General features: G+C 41.0%; 1 protein-coding gene across 25 annotated transcripts in view; it reads right to left on the bottom strand.

Moving 5' to 3' along the window:
* Positions 1-10,358: 10,358 nt before the first annotated feature.
* The window catches only part of SLMAP (sarcolemma associated protein), an 80,666-nt gene continuing 70,568 nt past the window's right edge, over positions 10,359-20,456 (bottom strand). For 18 of the 25 annotated variants that reach the window (XM_031046083.2, XM_013128218.3, XM_031046082.2 and 15 more), the window contains 4 exons: positions 20,191-20,308; positions 18,418-18,589; positions 16,835-16,969; positions 10,359-12,285 (listed from right to left, as the gene is read on the bottom strand). In XM_031046083.2, the coding sequence (XP_030901943.2) occupies positions 12,196-12,285; positions 16,835-16,969; positions 18,418-18,589; positions 20,191-20,308 (515 nt within the window). In that variant the 3' untranslated portion in view covers positions 10,359-12,195. Of the gene's footprint in view, positions 12,286-13,320; positions 13,411-16,834; positions 16,970-18,417; positions 18,590-20,190; positions 20,309-20,456 lie in introns of all 25 variants that reach the window. The other 7 variants (XM_031046080.2, XM_031046085.2, XM_034066374.1 and 4 more) reach the window with 1 other exon arrangement.

The raw sequence follows: 20,456 nt of genomic DNA, 5'->3' as shown, positions 1-20,456 counted from the left end.
TGTTAATAAACATACTGGTGCTCAGTTCAAACCTAGGAAACCAGCCTCTTCCCTCCTGAAGTTTAACAACCCCAGTAACTTGCTGACCAGGTCAGGGAGTGCAAGAACATAGAAACACAGAAAGATGAGAAAGGTGCAGAAGTGACCCAAACACATACTTGAGACACATTTCCTTTGTTCTTAGAAACCTGGCTAAGTCAAAAGGGATGCAGTTCTCAAGGCTCTCACTCAGGCCATATTAGGGAGATTAAAGTTCCGCACAGGAGAGCTGCAACCGAAAGTATTTCCATTATACTAAGCACAAATAGGTTTTCTTGAACAGCGAGCATGCACGAGGCCTCCCCTCTCCCCCCAGCTTACATGTCATGGGGTTTTGGACAGTCAGAAAACTCTCCTTCCACATGTTCAGGATGTTAAGATTTCAACCTCCTTGCAGCAGGAAAACAAAGTCATCTTCTTTGTAATGCCACAGCACTGAGCACACACACACACAGTAATGCATGAACTGATCTCTGCCATTGCGGAACACTGCAGGGATCCCGGAGCAGGTCTTGTTCCTGTCATGTCTGCAGATGCTCTGTTAAGGACTCCAGGGACATAGAGCAATTACTAGGGTTTGTTTCTGCTTTCCAGGAGCAGTTCTGTTTAGGAGAGAATAGAAAGGGATTATTTTTACCTTATAGTTTGGACTTACAGGGTGTGAACTGGTTTTTCTCCCCACAGAGATACACTGCTGTAACAACCAAGTGTTCTAGTGCCTTGCAATGGGGGCTCCTGAGCAGTGTACCAATCCCAAGGGCTAAGGAGGGTGAGAAGTGAGGCACAGCTGGGGCTGCAGCCTCAAAAGGACTGATGTATTTAGGCCACACACTGAGGGCTGCCTAAAGGGTTTTCTTCTTTTGTTTTGGGGGGTTTGTTGGTTTGTGGGTTTTCTGCTCTCAGTTTGCTGTACTCGACATCTGCTTCTGGTAAAATTAACTCATTTTCTTTCACATTAAATGTAGATGAAAACAGCACTGTGAACCACACTGTCTGAATGTGCGGGCCTGTAGGAAGCATCTATGAAGCATTTTCCACTTGCATGTGTACAGAGAACAGAACATTTAAGTGAAGATAATTTTTTCCATATATATTACGTACATTATTATATACAAGAGAGAATTAAGACGAAACAAAACTAGAACAAAGATTCTTTGAAGTTTCAAATGAATCTTTGTCTATCTTCGCCATAGGGATGGCTAAAGCAAAGCTCCACAGATGAGGCAACAAATGAGGCGACGGATGCATCAAAGGCATCTCACTCCTAACACACAGTTTAGCCAAAGCAGTACCAAGACCAGGCAGAGGATGCACTGACACCAACACCATTCTTCCTACAGCAGAAGAGGTCCAGAGCTCTTACCTTCTGACGTGGTCAGGCACAGGTCCACTCTCGACTGTGCTCTACAGCAAGTTGTGCACTTTGAGCAGTGGAGCTGCTGTCAGCAAGGGCTGTGCTCACCCCACAGCAGCATACACTCTGCTCTGCAAGGGGATCTCCACCAAGTCTCACCCCACAAGGTTTCCTGAGGTCTGCTTCCTTGAGACCTCAGCACCTGGAGAGGTTTAATGACCCCCCCTGGACATAACCAGCACCCACTTTATTGTTCACCTGGTCTATGCTGTGAGCAAAGGCTGCAAAAACCTGTGTTGTTGGATAAAGCAGAAGTCTTCTGCACTCAGACAGAGGGAAGCCCACGGGCCCAGCTCTCACACAGCAGCAGGAGCTGCTGGCTTTGCATGGGCAACAGGAAGCTGCAGGTCACAGCAGACCCACAGGTCAATTCCAGGAAAGGGAAAAGAATGGAGCAGACTTCCCACGAGGTTCCAGCCCAGGGAAGCAAGGCAGGCACTGTCTCTAAGGCCCCTCTTGCAGCACAGGGCACCAAATGGCACCTTCCACCTCGCTGCATCTAGAGGCACAAGGGGCACACTCCTGCCTGCCCCAGGCAGCTGGGGCCAGAGGATACCCACCACCCTGATGGCTGAGGGAAGAAAGCAGCAGAGAGGAACAGAAGGGATGGGGATGTTCTCTCAAGGCCTAAAATGTACTCTTCCCCTCTGAGGTACAACCCAGGGATGCCCCATCCTTCCCAGATCCGCTCACTTTGCCCTCCCACTCCTCATTACCCCCCACCACATGCCTCTCCTTTGTATTGGGTGGGAACTTCCCCAAAATGCAGTGTTTTCCCCTAATTTCTTTCCTCTCAAGGCACCTGGAACTTCCTCCTGCCACCCCTCACGGTGACACAGGCCAGGCACACTTCTCTGGGCAGCAGCTTATTGTCCATGAAACCAGAACAATCACACACACAGCACAGGCTGCTGGCTGCACACTCAGAACAACACCAGCACAAGGGCTTTTACATATTGAAGATGACAAGTACCTTATTTCAGCAAAAATAGTCTGACATATCTGAGGGAAAACAGAAGCAGCAACTACCAACAAGGACTCCATCCAGGAGGCTACAGGAGAAGGATTTTCCATAACGAAGTGTCTGCTGAAATGTGCTGGAAATCTGTGTGTTGACATCTCAAGCTGTCAGGAGAAGCTCCTTGCTCAAGAGTCAGTTCTGCAAGCACTGAGCTGTGCAGCACACTCACAAAAGGAGAACGAGTCCTTTCCAGCTTCAGCATCACTTTAAGGTTACTGGGAGGCAGTCAGTGTATTAGGGAAGGTTTCTAAACACCCACTGCAAACCGAGGGATGTCTCAGCACACAGCAAACACCATGGATATCACCTCCAACCTCACCCTTCCATGCTGAAGTTTAGAAGCTTGAAATAGTTTTACCTGAATCTGTATTGAGAAGCACAAAGTTTATCCCACCAAGACTATACAAGTAAGTAGTTTTAAGCAGAGCTCTGCTGCAGACCTGTTCCTGCTACCGTGTTCACTTCAATCAAGAAGCCCTGCAAAAACACAGCTTATCACTGAATGTGTTATTGGTAAAAGAGGAGTTGCATAAATACACTCAACATCAATGCTGGACTCCAGCCGAAAGCCAAACCCTAAGGCAGACCGTGGTATAGTGAGATGTGAGAGCAAACAGTGCTTTCCACTGATGGGCAAGTGTTCAAGGCATTATCACGTGGGTACTGCTGACTACTGGGTTTCAGTTCTCCCACCCTGGACACTTGCACACGCTGGAGCAAGTGCAATCATGTTTAATGAAATCCACTTCTCCAACCCATCAGAACCCACATCACAGCAAAGCATCTCAGCCTGATTGCAGAGAAAACCACAGGGTTACAGCTGGACGCAAGCAAGGGCACTCTATGTGCCTGCGCCTGTAGAGAGCTGTCCCTCAGTGATGGGGCAACAGCTACAGCCAGAACAGGGTGGTCTACTTGACTCAAAACCCTCAACAGATGCAGCACGGAGCTTGAGCTGCTTTTGAACATGTAAACTACCTGCACAGATTCACATAGCCACAGGCCTCTGAAGGATTGGCTTTCCCTTTTTCACATTCCAAGGGTCCACTTTCCACCTCCATTAGTCAGAACCAGGAAGGGTGAAGTGGTGCTGTCCCTAACCAGCATTAACAGGATGTGACTCTGCTCTGAGTCATCATCCTCTCTCCTCAAGTGGAGATGGCTGCTCACACCTGGATCACTGCACACTTACAGTAATAAAACAGATTGCTCTTCCAGGCTTGCTCTTCAGAAGCTACAGGAAGCAACCTTCCCATTAAACAGTTATAACTTTGTACTTTCACAGTATCTTCACAACCAAAAGGACTGAAGACCTTCAGTGTGCACTCAGAATCTACACAGTAATATAGCAGTGTTCTGATGAAGGCCCTGGGCCAGCAGGACCTAGTTGAAGCCCTGCTTACAGTCCAAGAAACCCCTACAGCTGTAGGGGGTTTCAATACCCACATATTGTTCTTTACCTTGGAATGAAAAACTTACCACGATTTAGTAATCTCCAGTGAAATGTATTTCATGGGAACTGGAACCCATTTACACTGAATGAATGAGATGGACGCCACTGTTACATGAGTTCATGTGCATGTCAGTACAACTGAGGTGCCTCAGATGAGAAGGATCTCTGCCAGCACAGCAGTCCCATCTTCCACCTTGACACATGTCACATCAAAGCTTCCCTGGCAAGTCTCCTTGCCCATCTAAGGGCAGTCAGTAGCAGACCCACATTCCAAGCAGATGCAACATCCTACACATCTGACAAAGCACCTCCATTCTCACCAATGAAATATCCCAGCAGCACTCATTCTGCTGGAATTATTCCAGTATTTGTTTCTTGATTACATGGGAAGCATCAGTTTGGGGCAAATGATTTGTTACCACTCTTTCTAGATTTGAAGTGAGAAGCACCATGTCAGACACTAGAGGTTTGTTTGGTTTACTGTCTACCAAGTGTCCTCCTGAACAGGGGCACAGATGTGCCAAGGAATATCCTCACTCACTGCCAAAGCAGTCTTTCATGTAAAGCAATGATAAGGGAGACTGACCATAATTCACTACTGGCTAGGAGTTGGTTAAGGAACGTTATGATACTGCAGCTGCACCATAGCAGCAACTTCAAATTCACTGTGTAAACAGATGATGAGAGCCCTTCACATCTGAAAGTACTGGAAGCTAAGGAAGGGCTGTAATTCAGGGAAGGCTGCAGAGGAAGGATGTACTGCTGCTGCTTCATGTGGTACAGAGACACCAGCACCAGGCTGTGAGTGCCATTAAAAACTCACTGTGAGGTTGCTGCAGGCTATGTTATCACTTATGTGCCATTACAAGAACTATGAAGTGGAAAAACCTGAGCAATAAATGTCTATCACAATGCCCAGCTATGGTTGATTACAGACAAGTTCTGCAACAAAAACACTGCCAATCCACTGTGACTGCTATAGACAACATTAAACCCAAAAGCCTTTAGAATCACACCCAACGAGCCTGTAATATTAACCCTGAACCTTTAAGAATGAGCAAACCTTATCACCGCCTTTCACATAGAGTATTGCTCAGCAATAAACTAATTCAGTGCTTATCTTCTTAGTCACAGGAAGAGCACTCTGCAGTCCTGGTTGGGAAACGGGAATTCAAGCCAAAGTTACCAGTAGATGTTAGATGCTACTGATTGTAGCCCATGAGAAGCAGCTAAATGGACATGTTTCACACTTTTTAAAGGCTTTTTATTGTTCCTTTCCAACTCCCCCCAAACCTAATGCATCTGTTAGAACTTTTCAAGGTCAACTCTGATTTTAACCTTTTAAGCAGAGAAATGAAAGCAAGTTCCCCAGGCTCTGACACCAGGACTTGCCCCAGCCTGGAGTGGAACCACGCCTGAACTACACCCAGAGGTGGATCCCAACCACACTGCAAACAGGGAGGACACTTCCCTTCCTGAAAACCATGTAAGTGACTCAGTGAATGCCCCTCTCCTGAGTCAGCACTGAAGCAGGCTCTGGAATTGCATCTGATTGTAGGACTGTTGGGTTTCTTAAAGGATGAGCTGTGAATCATACCCCGAGGGTGTCTGGCCACTGAACAACCTGTAACCCTTGCATGAACTCATCCTCTGTGCCCCCTCTCCCTGGGTTTGCATGCAGACCTGTTGGAGCACTGCTTTACCCCTTACAGAGGAGGGGAGGTCACGTAGCTGTGAAACCCATTTGTACAAAGTAAACAGGTAAAGAGATCCCGGTTTTAAGGTAAGGTTTAATGGCTTTCATTAACTAGTAACTTGTCATCTACTGCAGTAAGCAGAGTGCAGCAGGCTATGCCAAAGTGAAGCGCTGGAATCTGGAGTTAGGCTGAATGAAAGACTATGTACGATACAAATGAGCTTTCTGTTGTGTTGTAGGTTTATTCTCATTTTTTACCATTTATTCATCCCAAAGACATATTGCATATTTGGAACATTTTGAAATAAGAGCCACTGAATTATTCAAGACACGTAGTTCTGTCACATCAAAACTGATGACATACCCAAAGTACTTCCAGAGCAAACACTCCTTACAAGAAATATGAATAGAATATAAACTTCATAAACGATCTAGCACAAAAAGATCAGAACACTAAATCCATTCCATACCGAAGGCAGCACTTTTACCACCCATTATATGTGTGTGGTGTTTCCAAAACCCAAATAAATTAAACAGAAATCGATTTACTAACGGAGGGCACTGAGACAAATACAGGCTCCCTTCTGGATAAGCGCTATTCCAATAGAACAAATTCATCACTTAACCCTTTTCTCTCAAGTTACTGAGTAATATGATCAGGTAAGACAAAGTTACTTTTAGTTTAACCTAAGGTTTGGAGCTGTTCATCTTCATCAGATACAATGAAGAGACGACATTCCTGGAAGCACATCCGCGTTTTCAGTATGTCACCTGACATGATAGAATAATTACATCTCCATATGAACATCTCCATTCCCACAGTTGGGAATTGAGAGTCTCAATTACATCCCCAGTTTCATGGCTAAATGCAAGTCATCATCTATTTCACCACATGCAAGTGCAGTCTCGGAACAGCAACGTATACACATGCACACACACTCAGGTGTGTTAGAGCTGTTACATTTCCAGCACCGGGAATAACGCTGAGCCGAACAGTCACATGAGTAATTTAGGATTAGAAATGCCTTACAGAGGGAAGTGGCAGTAATGGACAACAGCCTGATGGAGCTGAGGGAGGAGAGCAGGATGTATGATCCTGGGAAAAGGGCTGGTTTTGCTCCACAGGAAGGTCTAAGCAGATTGCAAACTATGGGAAGCAATCAGGACAAGACTCAAGAATGCAGAATGATTTGTGCCTGTCAAAGCACTGCAAAAATAACATCCCACATTTATAAGTGAAAACAAGAATTGTTTCTTGGTGTTATTAAACCAAGAGTTCTGTAAATCCTTTGACTTCCATTGAACAGTGATCACTGCCAGCACTGCAACAACCCTGATTAAACACCAGATGCACAAACTAAGAGAAGGAATTATTCTATGAGTATTTTTCCTGGCAGGGATCTGGGTATTGGCTTACTACTGTTGAACAGTGTATGATCCATGATCTAGGAAAGCTTCAGTAGTCATCCCCGTTAAAACCCAAAGGGGAAAAATCCCTATGGATGAAGTACTGAACAGCAATGGGTTGTTGCCTTGGACTGCTTGCCTGCAGTGGTTGTTACTGAACAGCATTGCAAAGTCAGATACCGTGGGGCTCGGGTGATGCATGGAATGCACAGATTTGAGTCACAAGATTAAAATCCAGGTGATAGAAGTCAGTAATTCCCCAAAAGGGTTCTGTAGGCAGCCAAACAGGCATACCAAAGGAGGATATAAAGCTTATTATCTATTTATATGATGTAAAGAAATTACTGTAAGGACATGTTCTGATCTGGCACCTACAAAAAGGACATTCAGGAAAAGCTGACAAAAATCTAGTGGGATGAAGGAACAAAATTGAATTCAATCTATTCATATAAAGTAAGATTGGAAGCTATTTTGATCATGGTATGTCAAATCCCTGGATCACAACATCTGCAGCAGTAGAACATCCTCCAAGAGAGATACACTGAATCCAACGGTTGGGAGCCAGGGCAAGACAAACTCAAACAGAGGGTTGGGTTTTGCTTTGTGGGTTTGAGAACACAGGAGTTGCTCGAGTAACACTGAAGGACACTTACCTACAGAGGTGACTGATTCTTTTCCTGCAGTTCTTAATGCAAGAATTCTTTCTCTAAAATACATGCTTAACTTCTTGACATTACAGTCTGATGGTGAAGCAGCTGGTGAAGTTTCATGACTGTGATACCCAGAAGCAATCAGGTACAAGTTCCCTCGACCAACAAATGGGAACTTGAGCCTCCAATGGCCCTTACCACCAAACCCCTTTGTTTCAGTTACTCATTTGCCTTCTATTTCTGGGAGCCTTTAGTGACATACTGGTGACAACCAGTTTTCAAAGCAGTAGTGGCTGCATCCCTTTCTCAAGCAGAACTTGTCTGTGTGGACAAACCTTTGCTGGCCAATTTGACCAGTTTAGCACAAACTAAAACCCAGGAAGGCAGGAAGAACTGGGAGCCCCATGCTGGAGACCAATTTCCCACCAGAGGGAAATGAATTTTGTGTCCAGAAGCATATGCAAAGAGGGACTGGGATGAGTAAACCAGCTGGATCTGGGGAATTCAATGCAGCTGTTGGCTGGAAGCAATCACCCTTCAAACAGAGATGTAAGTGCAGGAAAGAATATGGCTTTTAATTCTTCCATATGATCAATTGCTATATTAATAGAGATTCAAAAACCTGAGACAGTTGCTAATGAGATACTAATGGTGCATGAAAAGCCAGAGAGAAAAAAGGCCCCTCGTGGAAACTGGCCAGGCACAGCTGCAGAGCTAGTCCAAGCTACGATGGCTTCCCAAAAGCTGTTGTGGTGATGTGATGGTTTGAAGTGCTGGTGGGATGAATTCGGCAGTGGATTTGTCATGGAGAAGATTCAAGCTGAATAAATGATTCTTGCAAGCAGTAGAACCCTATACATTAAGGCATGAGACATTCAAAATCTTATGTAAAGCACTGAAACTCTGAGTAGGTAACATCCTTCAGAGAACTTGATTAGAAAAAAAAGTAATTTGGGAATATAGCCCACAAATACATGCACAAATGATGACCTTTGCTTCAGCCATCAGGCATTTGACACTAAGTCCAACTAAGAGTCTCCTATGAGAAAATTCTGCAATGTATTGTGCAGGATCACAATATTGTGCAATAATTGTGCAGGGTCCATTTAGCACCAAAAGAAATCCAGAGATTCTGCAAGCAGGATCAAGACTCTGGAAGAACGTATTTAATTCAGCTACAAGGAACAGGAAAATTATACTGTATTTTTTTATATATGTATACTTTTTAAATAAGAGGCCTGCTGTTGTAGTCCCCATACAGGCAGAATTCTTTTCTAGTTTAAAAGGAGGTGCCTTAGTCAGGACATTAGGACAAAACTGACTTGTTCAGATATTTTATTATATTAAATCTTCCAAACCAAACCAGCAACTGATAAAACACTTCTCAGACTGTTTTTTTCTAGTAAGAAGAACCTTTTTAAAACCTCAAACTTCAGTGCAAGCTCAGAGCACTTGTTTTACAAGCAGAGCATCTCACATGCTTGTGAAAAGCTGCTCTTATTACAGTAACTCCAGGGCTTAGCTAATCAAGCCTCTGAACTAAAAAAGAAAGAACCTAAATAAGTGTAGAAGAGCACACACATTTACCATTAACAAACACAATGAAACACACCAGGAAGGTTTGTGCATAGAGTGCTTGCAAAATAACTCCACTTGCTGCTTTAGTTTCAAAGCACCGAGGAACAGCAGCTTCCCAGTTATCCAATTCTTCTCCAGGGATTCTCACAACAACAACAAAAAAAGTGAACTGTGCATTTTAGCTCATTCCTGATCATTCTGAACATGCAAGTATCAAGAACTCCTGGGAAAGGCACTATTAGGGAACCACAGGTATACTTGTAAGCACAAACCCCCATGCAATGTGTACTATGCACCTGTGTATATAATATAAATATGCACACATGCACATAATTAAATTAGAAATCTTTCTCCTTTAATACAACCACATTGGGTCTCAAACTTCAGCTTTCTGATGCTCTGCAGATTTCTGACAACACAGTATTTGTCTTTAATACAAGAACACACTTATGCCACAGGCAGTGTTGCTCAGTATGGGGCACCAACTGCAGTGCAGCTGGCACCAAAGCTGGTCCCAGGGAACCCAGCTCCTTCCCTGCTGCCAGCCAGGAGGGACCACTGCTCCACTAGGCTCCACTCCACCTCCTCACACAATGGCTACATGCTACTGGCAGGGAGGAGGGAATAGGATCCATTGGAGGAGGGAATAGGATCCACACAGTGGCTGAAAGAGGGACAAATGGGAAGATCACATTGTTAGAAGAGAGAGGAGGCAGCATCAGGCCCCTTCCCCTCAAAGGACTTTCCACTATCACCCCACTACCTGCAGCCAATGCTCCTCCAATCTCACAACCCCTGCCACAGGCACTATCCACCTTTCAGCTGTGAATACCTCTTTTCCCCCCATGGCAATATGCTTCCATATAGCCTTCAGTGGTGCTCTCCTCCCCCCTTTCTTTCTGAAAACCACAGACAGGAGAGAGATGAGCTAGATAAAATCTTAAACCAGTGCAAGTGTGAAACACATGGTAAAAAAAGTCTTTTGCTATTATTACTGGACATGCTGCAGACATTGTGCCTAGTAACTGTGGCAATACCTAGTGCAAAAGAAACTTAGCATGAACCTTTTGTTTTCAAATGACATTCAACTCAAACATGCATAGGGAGAGTAAAGTTATTTTATTAAATCATGCACATCACGTGTGTTAGTGCAAATAGTTTAATCTGTACTCCAGAAATTCTATTGTATTTTTATATCTTTACAAAATAGATTTAAACAATTATTTACTTTAAAAAATGTAATTCTGAAGTTAAGCATTTCAGAACAATATTTGCAATAACCTATATACAAGAGGTACTAAGTACCACTGGCATACGAGTGTTCTGTGGTTGGGTGGCTTCCTGCAACTGAAAAGGATGAAATGAGTTAACTAAATGACAATATATATTTTCTACAAGTCACTTGCGGACTTTTTTCCAACTAATAATCCTCCCATTAGTAAATCCCACTTAAGACAGAACCTTTAATTAAAGGACAATGACCCTTAAAACCTCACAAATTATATGCTAAATTTCTATTTAAATATTTAAACTGTCGATTGCCATAACATTCTTTAAAGCCAATTGAATTGCTGAGATTACCTCCCTGTTTTGAAGTCTCCTTTAGCAGAGCCATTTTACTTTACCATTCTTTAGCATGTTATTTAAGTCTTTAATAAACTTTTTTGACAGAACTGTTGAGCTGAACAAGACAACTACAGTCTACATTTAATTCAGCACTAACTACAGTGATTCCCACCAAAAGTCAGCAAGTAGCAATATTATAGTACTTAGATAAGGAAAATAAACTTTGTAATGGGGACCACTGCATCATACTTACAGCCATGTGATGAGGATGCACAAAATTTTACTACCAAATTAAAATCACCTTCACCTGACAATACTGCATCAGGTAAATGATTCCAATTCTGTAGTATTTTATGTATCTTAGGTTTTTTCAGCTAATCACAGACGTACTGTAGCAGTTCTCTTAGTAAAGTTACGTCAACAAAAGCTTATCTAAAGAGCATCTCCAGCTCAAGTCAGAAAGTATCAAATGACTGAAAAAATAAACTGATACATGTGATATGTGAAAGTATTCATACTTTTAAAGAACGTATCTCTTTAAATATATGAAATTTAATAAATTACATTCAAACTAAAGTTAACGTAAGTTGAATCACTGCACTATGTCCATCAAATGACCAAGTACTTGCTCCCAGGAATATCTTAGTTCACTCAAGAACACACACATGCTTACACTCGCACACGCGCACACTAAATACTTTAGGCTGCTCTTCACCATCAGTATCTCTGTCTTTTTAAGGCTGGACATGAATTGTGTTTATTCCCAAAGATTATTAATAAAGCAATCCTTATCAAAGAAAATACACTTCCTTCTCAAGGTGTGATAGGTTTTCAGTCTTGTTCCCAACAGCTCAGTGACTTAACAGCAAGTAAAATGGTATACTAGTTTGTATAAAAAAACATAAGCAAAGAAATCATACTGAAAGGCACTGAGCACACTGCATCTGTTCACCAAGGATCTGCAAGGTTACTTAGCTTGGGTGTCCAAATCACAAATGTGTTTTTCCTCTTAAATCTGGCAATCAGATTCTAAAGTAAGTGTCCACAACCCTAGCCATTATAAATAATTTGGTACCGAGAAGCCTACTTTAGGCCACCATTATAGTATTCAGAATCCCAACATACTATTTTAAAACTTGCATGAAATTGTAAGCAAAAATATTGCTCACAGTATGATGAATCACAATTTTATTCCCTCTTTATAGACAGATACATTTTATACAGTTTAAAGCAAATGACCCTACTGCTGTTCTCACGCAGAGCTGTGCTGTGTTAAGAGGTAAAAAGGAAGAGAATTAATCTGTTTTCCCTCAGTATATGAATGTTGCCAGCTTCTAAAGGGAGGACGGTGTATGGATTCAACAACAGTTCTCATGGAGAAGCTCTGGTTAGGCCTGGGTACAGCACCACGGCTGTTACAGCAACCAAAGCTGCCATCACAGGCATCCAAGGCCATTGTCTCTGTGTGGAGAGAAAAAAGAAATCAATATCATATTTGTTCTAATTCACACTAATCAGTTTACCCAGTGGTTCCTGCAAGTCCTGAGTTCCTGTTGGTAGGCACCACTACAATGTTACTCATGAACCCTACTGCAAGCTCATCCTGACTCAGAGCATCACAGTAAACCATGTTTCCAGCAAAGGGAACTCCACAACTCTTCACGACTGAGGATCATCAGGGGAATTTTTGGCAGTTCCGTATTTCCAGCTTCATTACTGTACGCACCCCAAAGAGATCTGCTATTAAATGTGTGAATGTTTAAGATGTTCAAAACATTGCTTGTGCCAAGTAACTGCTAGACACAGGTTTATGCACTACTGACATCTTTAACTTAGCTTTGGAATGTTTAAATCCAGATGTATAAAGTTCATTTGCAGCAAATCCTAACAACATCATTTCTAACAGACTGTCACAACATTTCATGACAACAACAGCATTTTAAGGAGGACACACTGAGAGACATTAGAGAGGATGCAAGCCGAGAGGTCAGAATACAAACCAACCACCTATTTATCATCTTGTCTTTTTTCCCCATCTTCTTCACAGCAGTAGTGAGAAAAAATAAAGTGTTTAGAGCCAGGGAGGAATTTCTTAGCTCATAAATAGGAACCAAAGCTGTTCACTTTTATTATTAGAGGCAAACTCTTCATTTTTCATAGTTAATCAAGCAATTAAGTTTTCTTACAGGCCCTAGCATATAGCAGCATTGTGCAAAAGGTAGCTCATTTGCTAAAGACAAACCAAGACCAAGTTAGAAGCAGCACATTGAGAACCAGTTAGAATGAAATTCATTGTTAGAATTAAAGGAATCACACAGATGTTAAATGATTAGTTGATTGCTCCGCTCATCAGTATCAACAGAATGGCATATTAAATGAAGGGTTTGCTTCCGGTAAGGAAATACCTGTGTATTTCACCATGCACTATTTTATACAGAAATGGCACAAACAGGTGAGAGGGACAAACATACATTGACTGAACAGTAGTGCTTGTACCTTTCGCTACCACAATGGGCCGTAACACCAATACAGGAAAGCCAGGATTAGGCCGATGAATACGGCTGGGACGGGTTGTAATATGGAAGGCTAAAGAAGGGAAGGGATATTAAAAATCACTTTGTGCTATAAATCAATCAGGTAAAGATGATTTAGAGAGGGGAAAATAAGTCAGTGAGTTTTGTTTTAATTGAAATGTATTAAAGACATCTAACACAATACAGCATTATCTAATCTGGTATACACAGTTAGTACACCATTCTACTCAAATGAACAGGTAAGCTTAAAAATAAAGGGAAGTAAGCAGAAAATGTTCTAAGAAACCTCTTGTCACAACTTGGAATTTAGCAGTCAAAGCCAACACAAATCTGAAACTGATTTGCCTGTATCTTATTTCTAGGTGGTTTTAGTTTTTCTAAGTGATAGGAAATCCCATCTGGATTTCTTAAGATAAAAAGACTCACACCAGACACTGAATTTTTCAGCTACTTCTTCATTCCTTGCTACTTTGCCTTTCCCATTTTCCATCACCAGCCTCCAGGAAAAACAGTCTTTTTCCTCCAGTAGTGAATTAATCACGACTATGTCCACAGGCAAACCCAGTAGCTCAGACATTTCCGTGAGATTGTAACATGACTCTATAATCATCACTAAGTTATTATAAAGCAGGGAAGCACATCTTGATTAGAGGTGCCACCAAGATCAGCATCTCTGGCAGGTCAGCAGCCTTGTGACCAAATGTGGGACCTGGGCCAAGCTACCAGCTGGCAAGACTGCTCACTTAGCTTATGGCCTCATTAGACACATCTACACATTCTCCAGCTACATTCAATTAACTGTGAACTACTTCACATTCTGAATGGCCAGCTTCCATCCTTAACAGGAGAAAGTAAAAGCAAAAATTGACCTAAGTTCTTTTTAAGCTGTCCTCAAAGACATCTGCTTTCTCTGTATCCTAGCCTATGTATTCGTGCACACACAAAGACACACAGAGGTTAAGTTCAAACCATGCCAAATATTAAGAACTCGTTCGTGCTAAAGCCACCTTGATTCTGTTCAAGTAACTAAATAATAAATTAACATTTGAAGAATTTCTAAAAATCTGTGATTCATAAATAAAATTGCATTCTGTCATGAATTTGTGCAAGTCACTTAATCACTGAACCTCTAATATGGTTCAAACCACACAAATCTTAGAAGGTATTCTGTATCTGCCATTCCATTCAGATTTGTTTTGATCAAGGCAAATATTTAACAGCAACATTATGTGTAACTATTGCAGTGATTTCCATGCAGGATCATTTTTGTGTCATTGGTGCCACAGATCAGAGTGCCACCTTCCCACAGAAAGCATGTTGGCAGAAATAATCACAGCAGTGTTCAAAAAAGTGCCAGAAATTGCAGTCAACCAGAGCAGCTAATGTTCTCAAACCATTCACATCCATAAATCTGTCACATAAAGCACAACAGGAAGTAATCAGTGACTACAAGCATGCAAGCACAAGTAGTACACCACGCTGCTAAGCCTTTTAGAACACAACACTGCAATTCTTCTTTTCAAAGTCAAACTTGAGTATAAAACCTTAATATTTAAATGACATCCCAAATGGAGCACAGAGGCCTTGTCTTTTCTAACATTTGTTAGGTCACTGAACAATTCTATGGATTTTTCTATTATTGGGGTTTCTTTAATTATACACATTCATGGCTGTGGCATCCTGGCAAATGAAGCAGATGATCAATATCCACCACATTAAATGAAATTGCCTCCAAAGGATTAAATTTTTCCACTCACAAACTTATCAATATTTAACAAATCACCTATTGTTGAGGAGCATTTAATGAGGTGCTTCACTGAAAATATGCATTTTGTCTTGGAACATGAAGATATGCAAAGTCAAATACAGACAGGCTGTAAAAAGGAACAAATCCCACAGTGGGAAGTCCCTTTGTGAATCACTGTTCTCAGAGACATGAAGTAGCAGATAATGATTCCAGGATAAGGGGACAATGGTACTTGAAAAATTTGACCTTGGAACTCAATCAAGTATCAGTGATGGTTCAAATAATCCACAAGACAGAGATGTTTTACATTACTGACTGTGAGTAATGCTTGCTTGAAGAGCAAGCTTCTCCTGTGAGTCGTTAAATGGCTGGATGCTCTTCGTCATACCCTGACCTCCAGGCTTCAAATGTTCTAACTAAATCCTCCTCTGGAAACATATTTGGCAGCTGCTGTGGTTCCTGATTTCACCTAAATCTTCACCCCAAATTCCTCCTAAAATTTCCCATACTTTTTTAGGTCTTCCACTTTCACCATGTGCTCCAATTCCCTTCATAGTATTTCTATCCTTTACTATCCTCCTTTGTCCATTGACCATTTTAATACTGAGATTAATGCTTTTAACACAACAGAAAATCTCACATTCACAATTGTTTATTCAGTGTGACCCCCTCCTATTAAAATGGGTGGGTTTTGGTTGTTTTTGACTTCTGCCTGCTTTAGTGACCCAATATTATCCGAGCACTGCAGAAGAATTCTAAGCAGGAAGCAGGTTCCAAGAGAATTCCCACATTGTATTCCTAAAGAGATGGCTGAAGATGTGAGAAGGGCTTTGAATTCTTTAAATCCTTGACAGCTCTGCTATGGTGGAGGTTTACACGTGGTATTTGGCTATGGCAAGAGCATTCATACAAACATTGGGCATCTGGCAGCCAGCTGATTTTTGAGGATAGCCCCTGTAAAACTCTCTCTGTAGACAGAGAAACACTTTCCTAAAAGGCTGCTAGAGAACACCCATTATCCTCCTGTTCTGTACTATTCACTGCAGGAGTTATTCATACTGCACTGATCATAGATGCCACCCAGGAAGACAATAAGCCAGCCATCCCAGGGTAATAAGGTATCTAAAATAAGGTTATGACCTTATAATGTGTCTGCCATTTGGAGGATTGCAGAAATCTCAGTATAAAAAATAAATAAACCATTGTCCTTAGCTGTAAACTCAATTCTAATGATACCATGTCTCGAAGTAATTGCAACAGAAAAGAGTATTTTCAGTAATGAATAGAAAGGACAGTTTAACTGCACTGTTTAAAGCATGAGCCAGTCAGGGATAACCACTGTTAAGAAGCATGAGCAAGAGTAAGAAGGGAACACCCACTGTAATGAGTACTAATAAAAGAATGTTGAAAAAGATTGCTTAACTTATATGGATACAAGTTTTACTTAGCTCTGGTTCACTAGGATTTAAGCCAGGTCTTTTCAAGAGAGCAGCTATCTAAGGCCATGTTTAGAACTATCACACAAGTGTACATTTAACTTGCATATTTAGTTGTAACAGTGTAATGACCTGCAAATTTGCACAGATAGTTCCAGAATGGAATTTTGCATATATGGTTCATAGCCTTTTTTTCCCCTTTCTTTTTCTGTTTGACACTTGTAGAGTCCCTCAATCAACAGAAGCACCAGTGTCACAACCCAGCTTCCCAATGCTATTTTGTACAGACTTACGTTGTTTCCTTTCTCTTGTAGCAGCTTCAAGTTTTCTTTACATTGTCTGAGCTCCTCTGAGAGTGACTGGTTTTCTTGTTCAGCCATCTCATACTTCGCCTTTAGCTCCGAGAGCACAGTCTGTGTTCTTTCATACTAAAGACAAAGAGAAAAGAGTCTGCAGACCCCTGGACACCCAACACATGCTTACATTTGCTTAGAGCACACTTCCTTTCCTGTCATCTGCCTAGAGTAACTTGTCTTGTATCAACATATTCTCTTTTCATAAAAGCAGGGTAGAAAAATACTAGTTTAGACTTCATTTTTTCAAATGAAGATTTTTTTGTCGCTGATACTAAAGAGCTGGGATTACTAAAAACAGGGAAATATGAAGTAAATGCAAGTCCTTAATTCATCTCCCATACCAAACAACTACTCATTACCAGATTGGAAAGAAGTGTAATAACTATGGAGACAAAAGAAGAAACAGGGGAACAAGGAGTCCTTTATGTTTAAACAGTGGTCTTAAATTTAGGCTGCAGCTTAAACACCTACACCAATCAAATGGGTGCAAAAATCAACATTCTGTATGAAGAAAATCAAACCCTCCTCACACATAGGATAGGGCACTTAAAAAATATTATGCCTTATCACTATCATACCACAATCCTCAGCATGGGTCAAGTACAAACAATGCTGGGTGAATGTGCCCCATGTTCCTATAGTATGGGCAGCTTCTCCCTTTTTAAACTCACATTTAACTTCTTCTATAGATGACAAGCTTTCTAGTAGTGCTCATGACAGGGGCTGGGACCAATGACTTTCAGTAGTGGCATTTACCACGAATTTAAAAGATTAGGCATCTTATAACTACACCTGGTTAGAGGCCCACAGACTAACAAGGCTGGGCTTTTCAAGTTCTGAAAACAGTAAGGAATGTGACATGATAAATTAATGACAAAACAAAGCAAAGGACTGCAAAAGAAACCAAAACCAGTGACTGGGGAAAACCTCCCTCAAAACACTCGTAAGAAAAAGCAAGCGACTGTTGGAGACTACAGCCTTCTTCCAGACAATGTTTAGAGGCCAGGCAGATGAAATACATGCTGAAAATGATAGCTTTTTTCCTATGTACTTGCTAAGGATCCTCAGCAGCCTGAAGAGATCCAGGGAGATTAAAGGAGACCTTTGTGAAAATGTGTAGTCCCACTGTCAAATAAAAGAGCTTAAATCTAACTAGGAAGATCATACTGACTAAAAAGATTGAATTTTTACTCATAACAGCTAAGGAAACTGTATTCCATGATATTCGGGAAGACTCTGAATAAGCTGTCTGAACAGCTTAAAAGTAAATTCACAAATACAATGCATGGAGGTCAACTTTAGGAAGTTTTCCAGAGACATCCAAGTCATTTTATCTGAAAACTTCCTTTTCAGATTTAAGCTCCAGTTTCTATTTCTGTATTGTCAGCCACCATAAAAGGACTTGCAATAAAAGTATGAAAAAATGTAATTACTGGAAATGGGGTTTCTTTTCTTTTAGCTTCGAAGTCAAAAGTCACTGAGCATTTTATTCTCTCTACAGAGATAATGTTCCACGTTACCTCTTTCTGAACATCTTTTGCTTGACTCTCAGCTTCACTGAGTTGGCTTTTTAGACTGGCTGCATCCCGTTGATGTTTTTCTCTCAAAGTTCCCATCTGATTTTCAAGCTCCTTTCGAGACATTTCAAGCACACTTATATCGCTGGTTAGAGCTAAGCTCTGCTTCTGAGAGCTGAAAAACAAAATCCAGTTGATTCCTCATGTGTTTTAAATGCAAACAAACAAGAGATCTTTTTAAAGCACTTTTCATCCTCTAAAGCTTCACACGTGATTTTTATTTAATACGGAAATAGCTTAGAGCAATCCTAAGAGTAGATGATCCCATTGCCTCCCTATACAAAGTACTGACAAAAGGCTGGCCATAGTCTTGCTTTTAAATGTATGCGCACATCTAAGTGCATATAATTAATCATATAATTTAAATAATTTATCACGCATAATTTTAGCTTCTTGCTTCATTTTTATTATTCATCACATATTTATGATATACTCCAAAGTATTTTGAAGCATATTTATAGTAAGTCTGCCCAAGGCTGTCAGAGGTATTTCACTTATTTGCATACATGCTTCTGCCTACTCCAGTTGCATAAGCTAATAGCTAGTATCTTCCTGAAGTATTCAGTACAATTGTGCAATAGCCATAAGCCATTACAAACTTCAGTGTAATAATCAATAGTGTTAATTTGTGACTGTGCAAGATAGGCAAGTTGTGTCCCTTATTTTTCTTTCTGTCTCCATTGTCCAAAGCCTGTATTTGCTCTTCTAACCTTCCATATGAAGAGACAGAAATAAAACCCCCAAAACACAACAAATAAAAACCCCACCAAAACCCAAACAACAAACAAAAAGCAACAGGGCATGATGGAAATCAGGGCACGATGGAACAAAAAGGAAAGGTTTGATACCTGTAAAATAACACACTAATAGAAATGATTTGCTGTGGGAAATTTCCATTTCTCAATGAGATCTTACAACAGTGAGGAAGTCAGAAGATAAAAATAACCCCCAAATCAAACAGTGTGATGGTAAAATTCAGATTTACAATGAAATAAAGTTGCTGTCCCACATTTACTTTGTAAACTAAATTCCATTATCTGAAACTGAAAAACAATGTAATAATGGCTGACGAAGGGATAACAGAAGTTATTTTGAGGCAGGAGATTTAGACAGCCTTTAGCAATGTAGTGTGCACAAACAGAAAAAGAAATACAGTAAAACACAAATACTCCTGCACACTAAAATCCCTCTTGAAAGATACTATGGTGCTTGTGATAAGAAGGTTTGTACTTCTCTGTTAACCAAAACAGAGAACACTGTTTCTGCCCACCACAACTATTTATAATGTGACAGGCTTCCATGAGACACCCTCCTATCTGAGAATCATTTTCCAACTGTGAATGCTGAGAAAATTCTACGTTAGGAAATCTATGTGGTTTGTTATCTTTTAAGTAGGAGGACAATTGTTGAATCTAAGTAATTTCACAACACGTGCTTTCAGGTCCTTATTAAAAGCTGCAAAATAAGTCAGGTTACCTTACGACAATATAACATGACTGATAAGTAATACAGAAGAATTTGCAAAACAGAGCAAATAGGTGGAAATAACATGGCATAAAAACGTGTTCAGCACAATAATATGATATAAATAAAATTTCAATGCATTTATTAAAAACACCACCAGAAATCTAGTACCATTTTTGGGGAGAATAAATAACCAAACCCCTCTTCAGCTACTACGATACCCTCCTAGGCAAATCCTTTGCATGCCCTTACCTAGAAAGCTCCTTCTCCTGTCGCTGAAGTTCAGATGAAAGCAAAGTATTTTCCTTCCTTAGTGTAACACATTCAGCTTCCAGAGCACTCCACTGTACCTTCAACTTTTCTAGTTCACCTGCAATGAGCAGAATTCAACTACATTAAAATTATGTTATGACTGCTTCAAGTATTACCAGCTAATAAATGGAGGAAAAGCTGGTATCAGTCGTCAATCTCAAACATAGATGATTATAGTCATGGCACATGAATTCTCTCATAAGCAC

This window comes from Melopsittacus undulatus, chromosome 9 (genome assembly GCF_012275295.1).
Source record: "Melopsittacus undulatus isolate bMelUnd1 chromosome 9, bMelUnd1.mat.Z, whole genome shotgun sequence".
Lineage (NCBI taxonomy): Eukaryota > Metazoa > Chordata > Aves > Psittaciformes > Psittaculidae > Melopsittacus > Melopsittacus undulatus.
The sequence above is the reverse complement of the archived record's forward strand: the minus strand, read 5'-3'. Positions and strand labels throughout refer to the sequence as shown.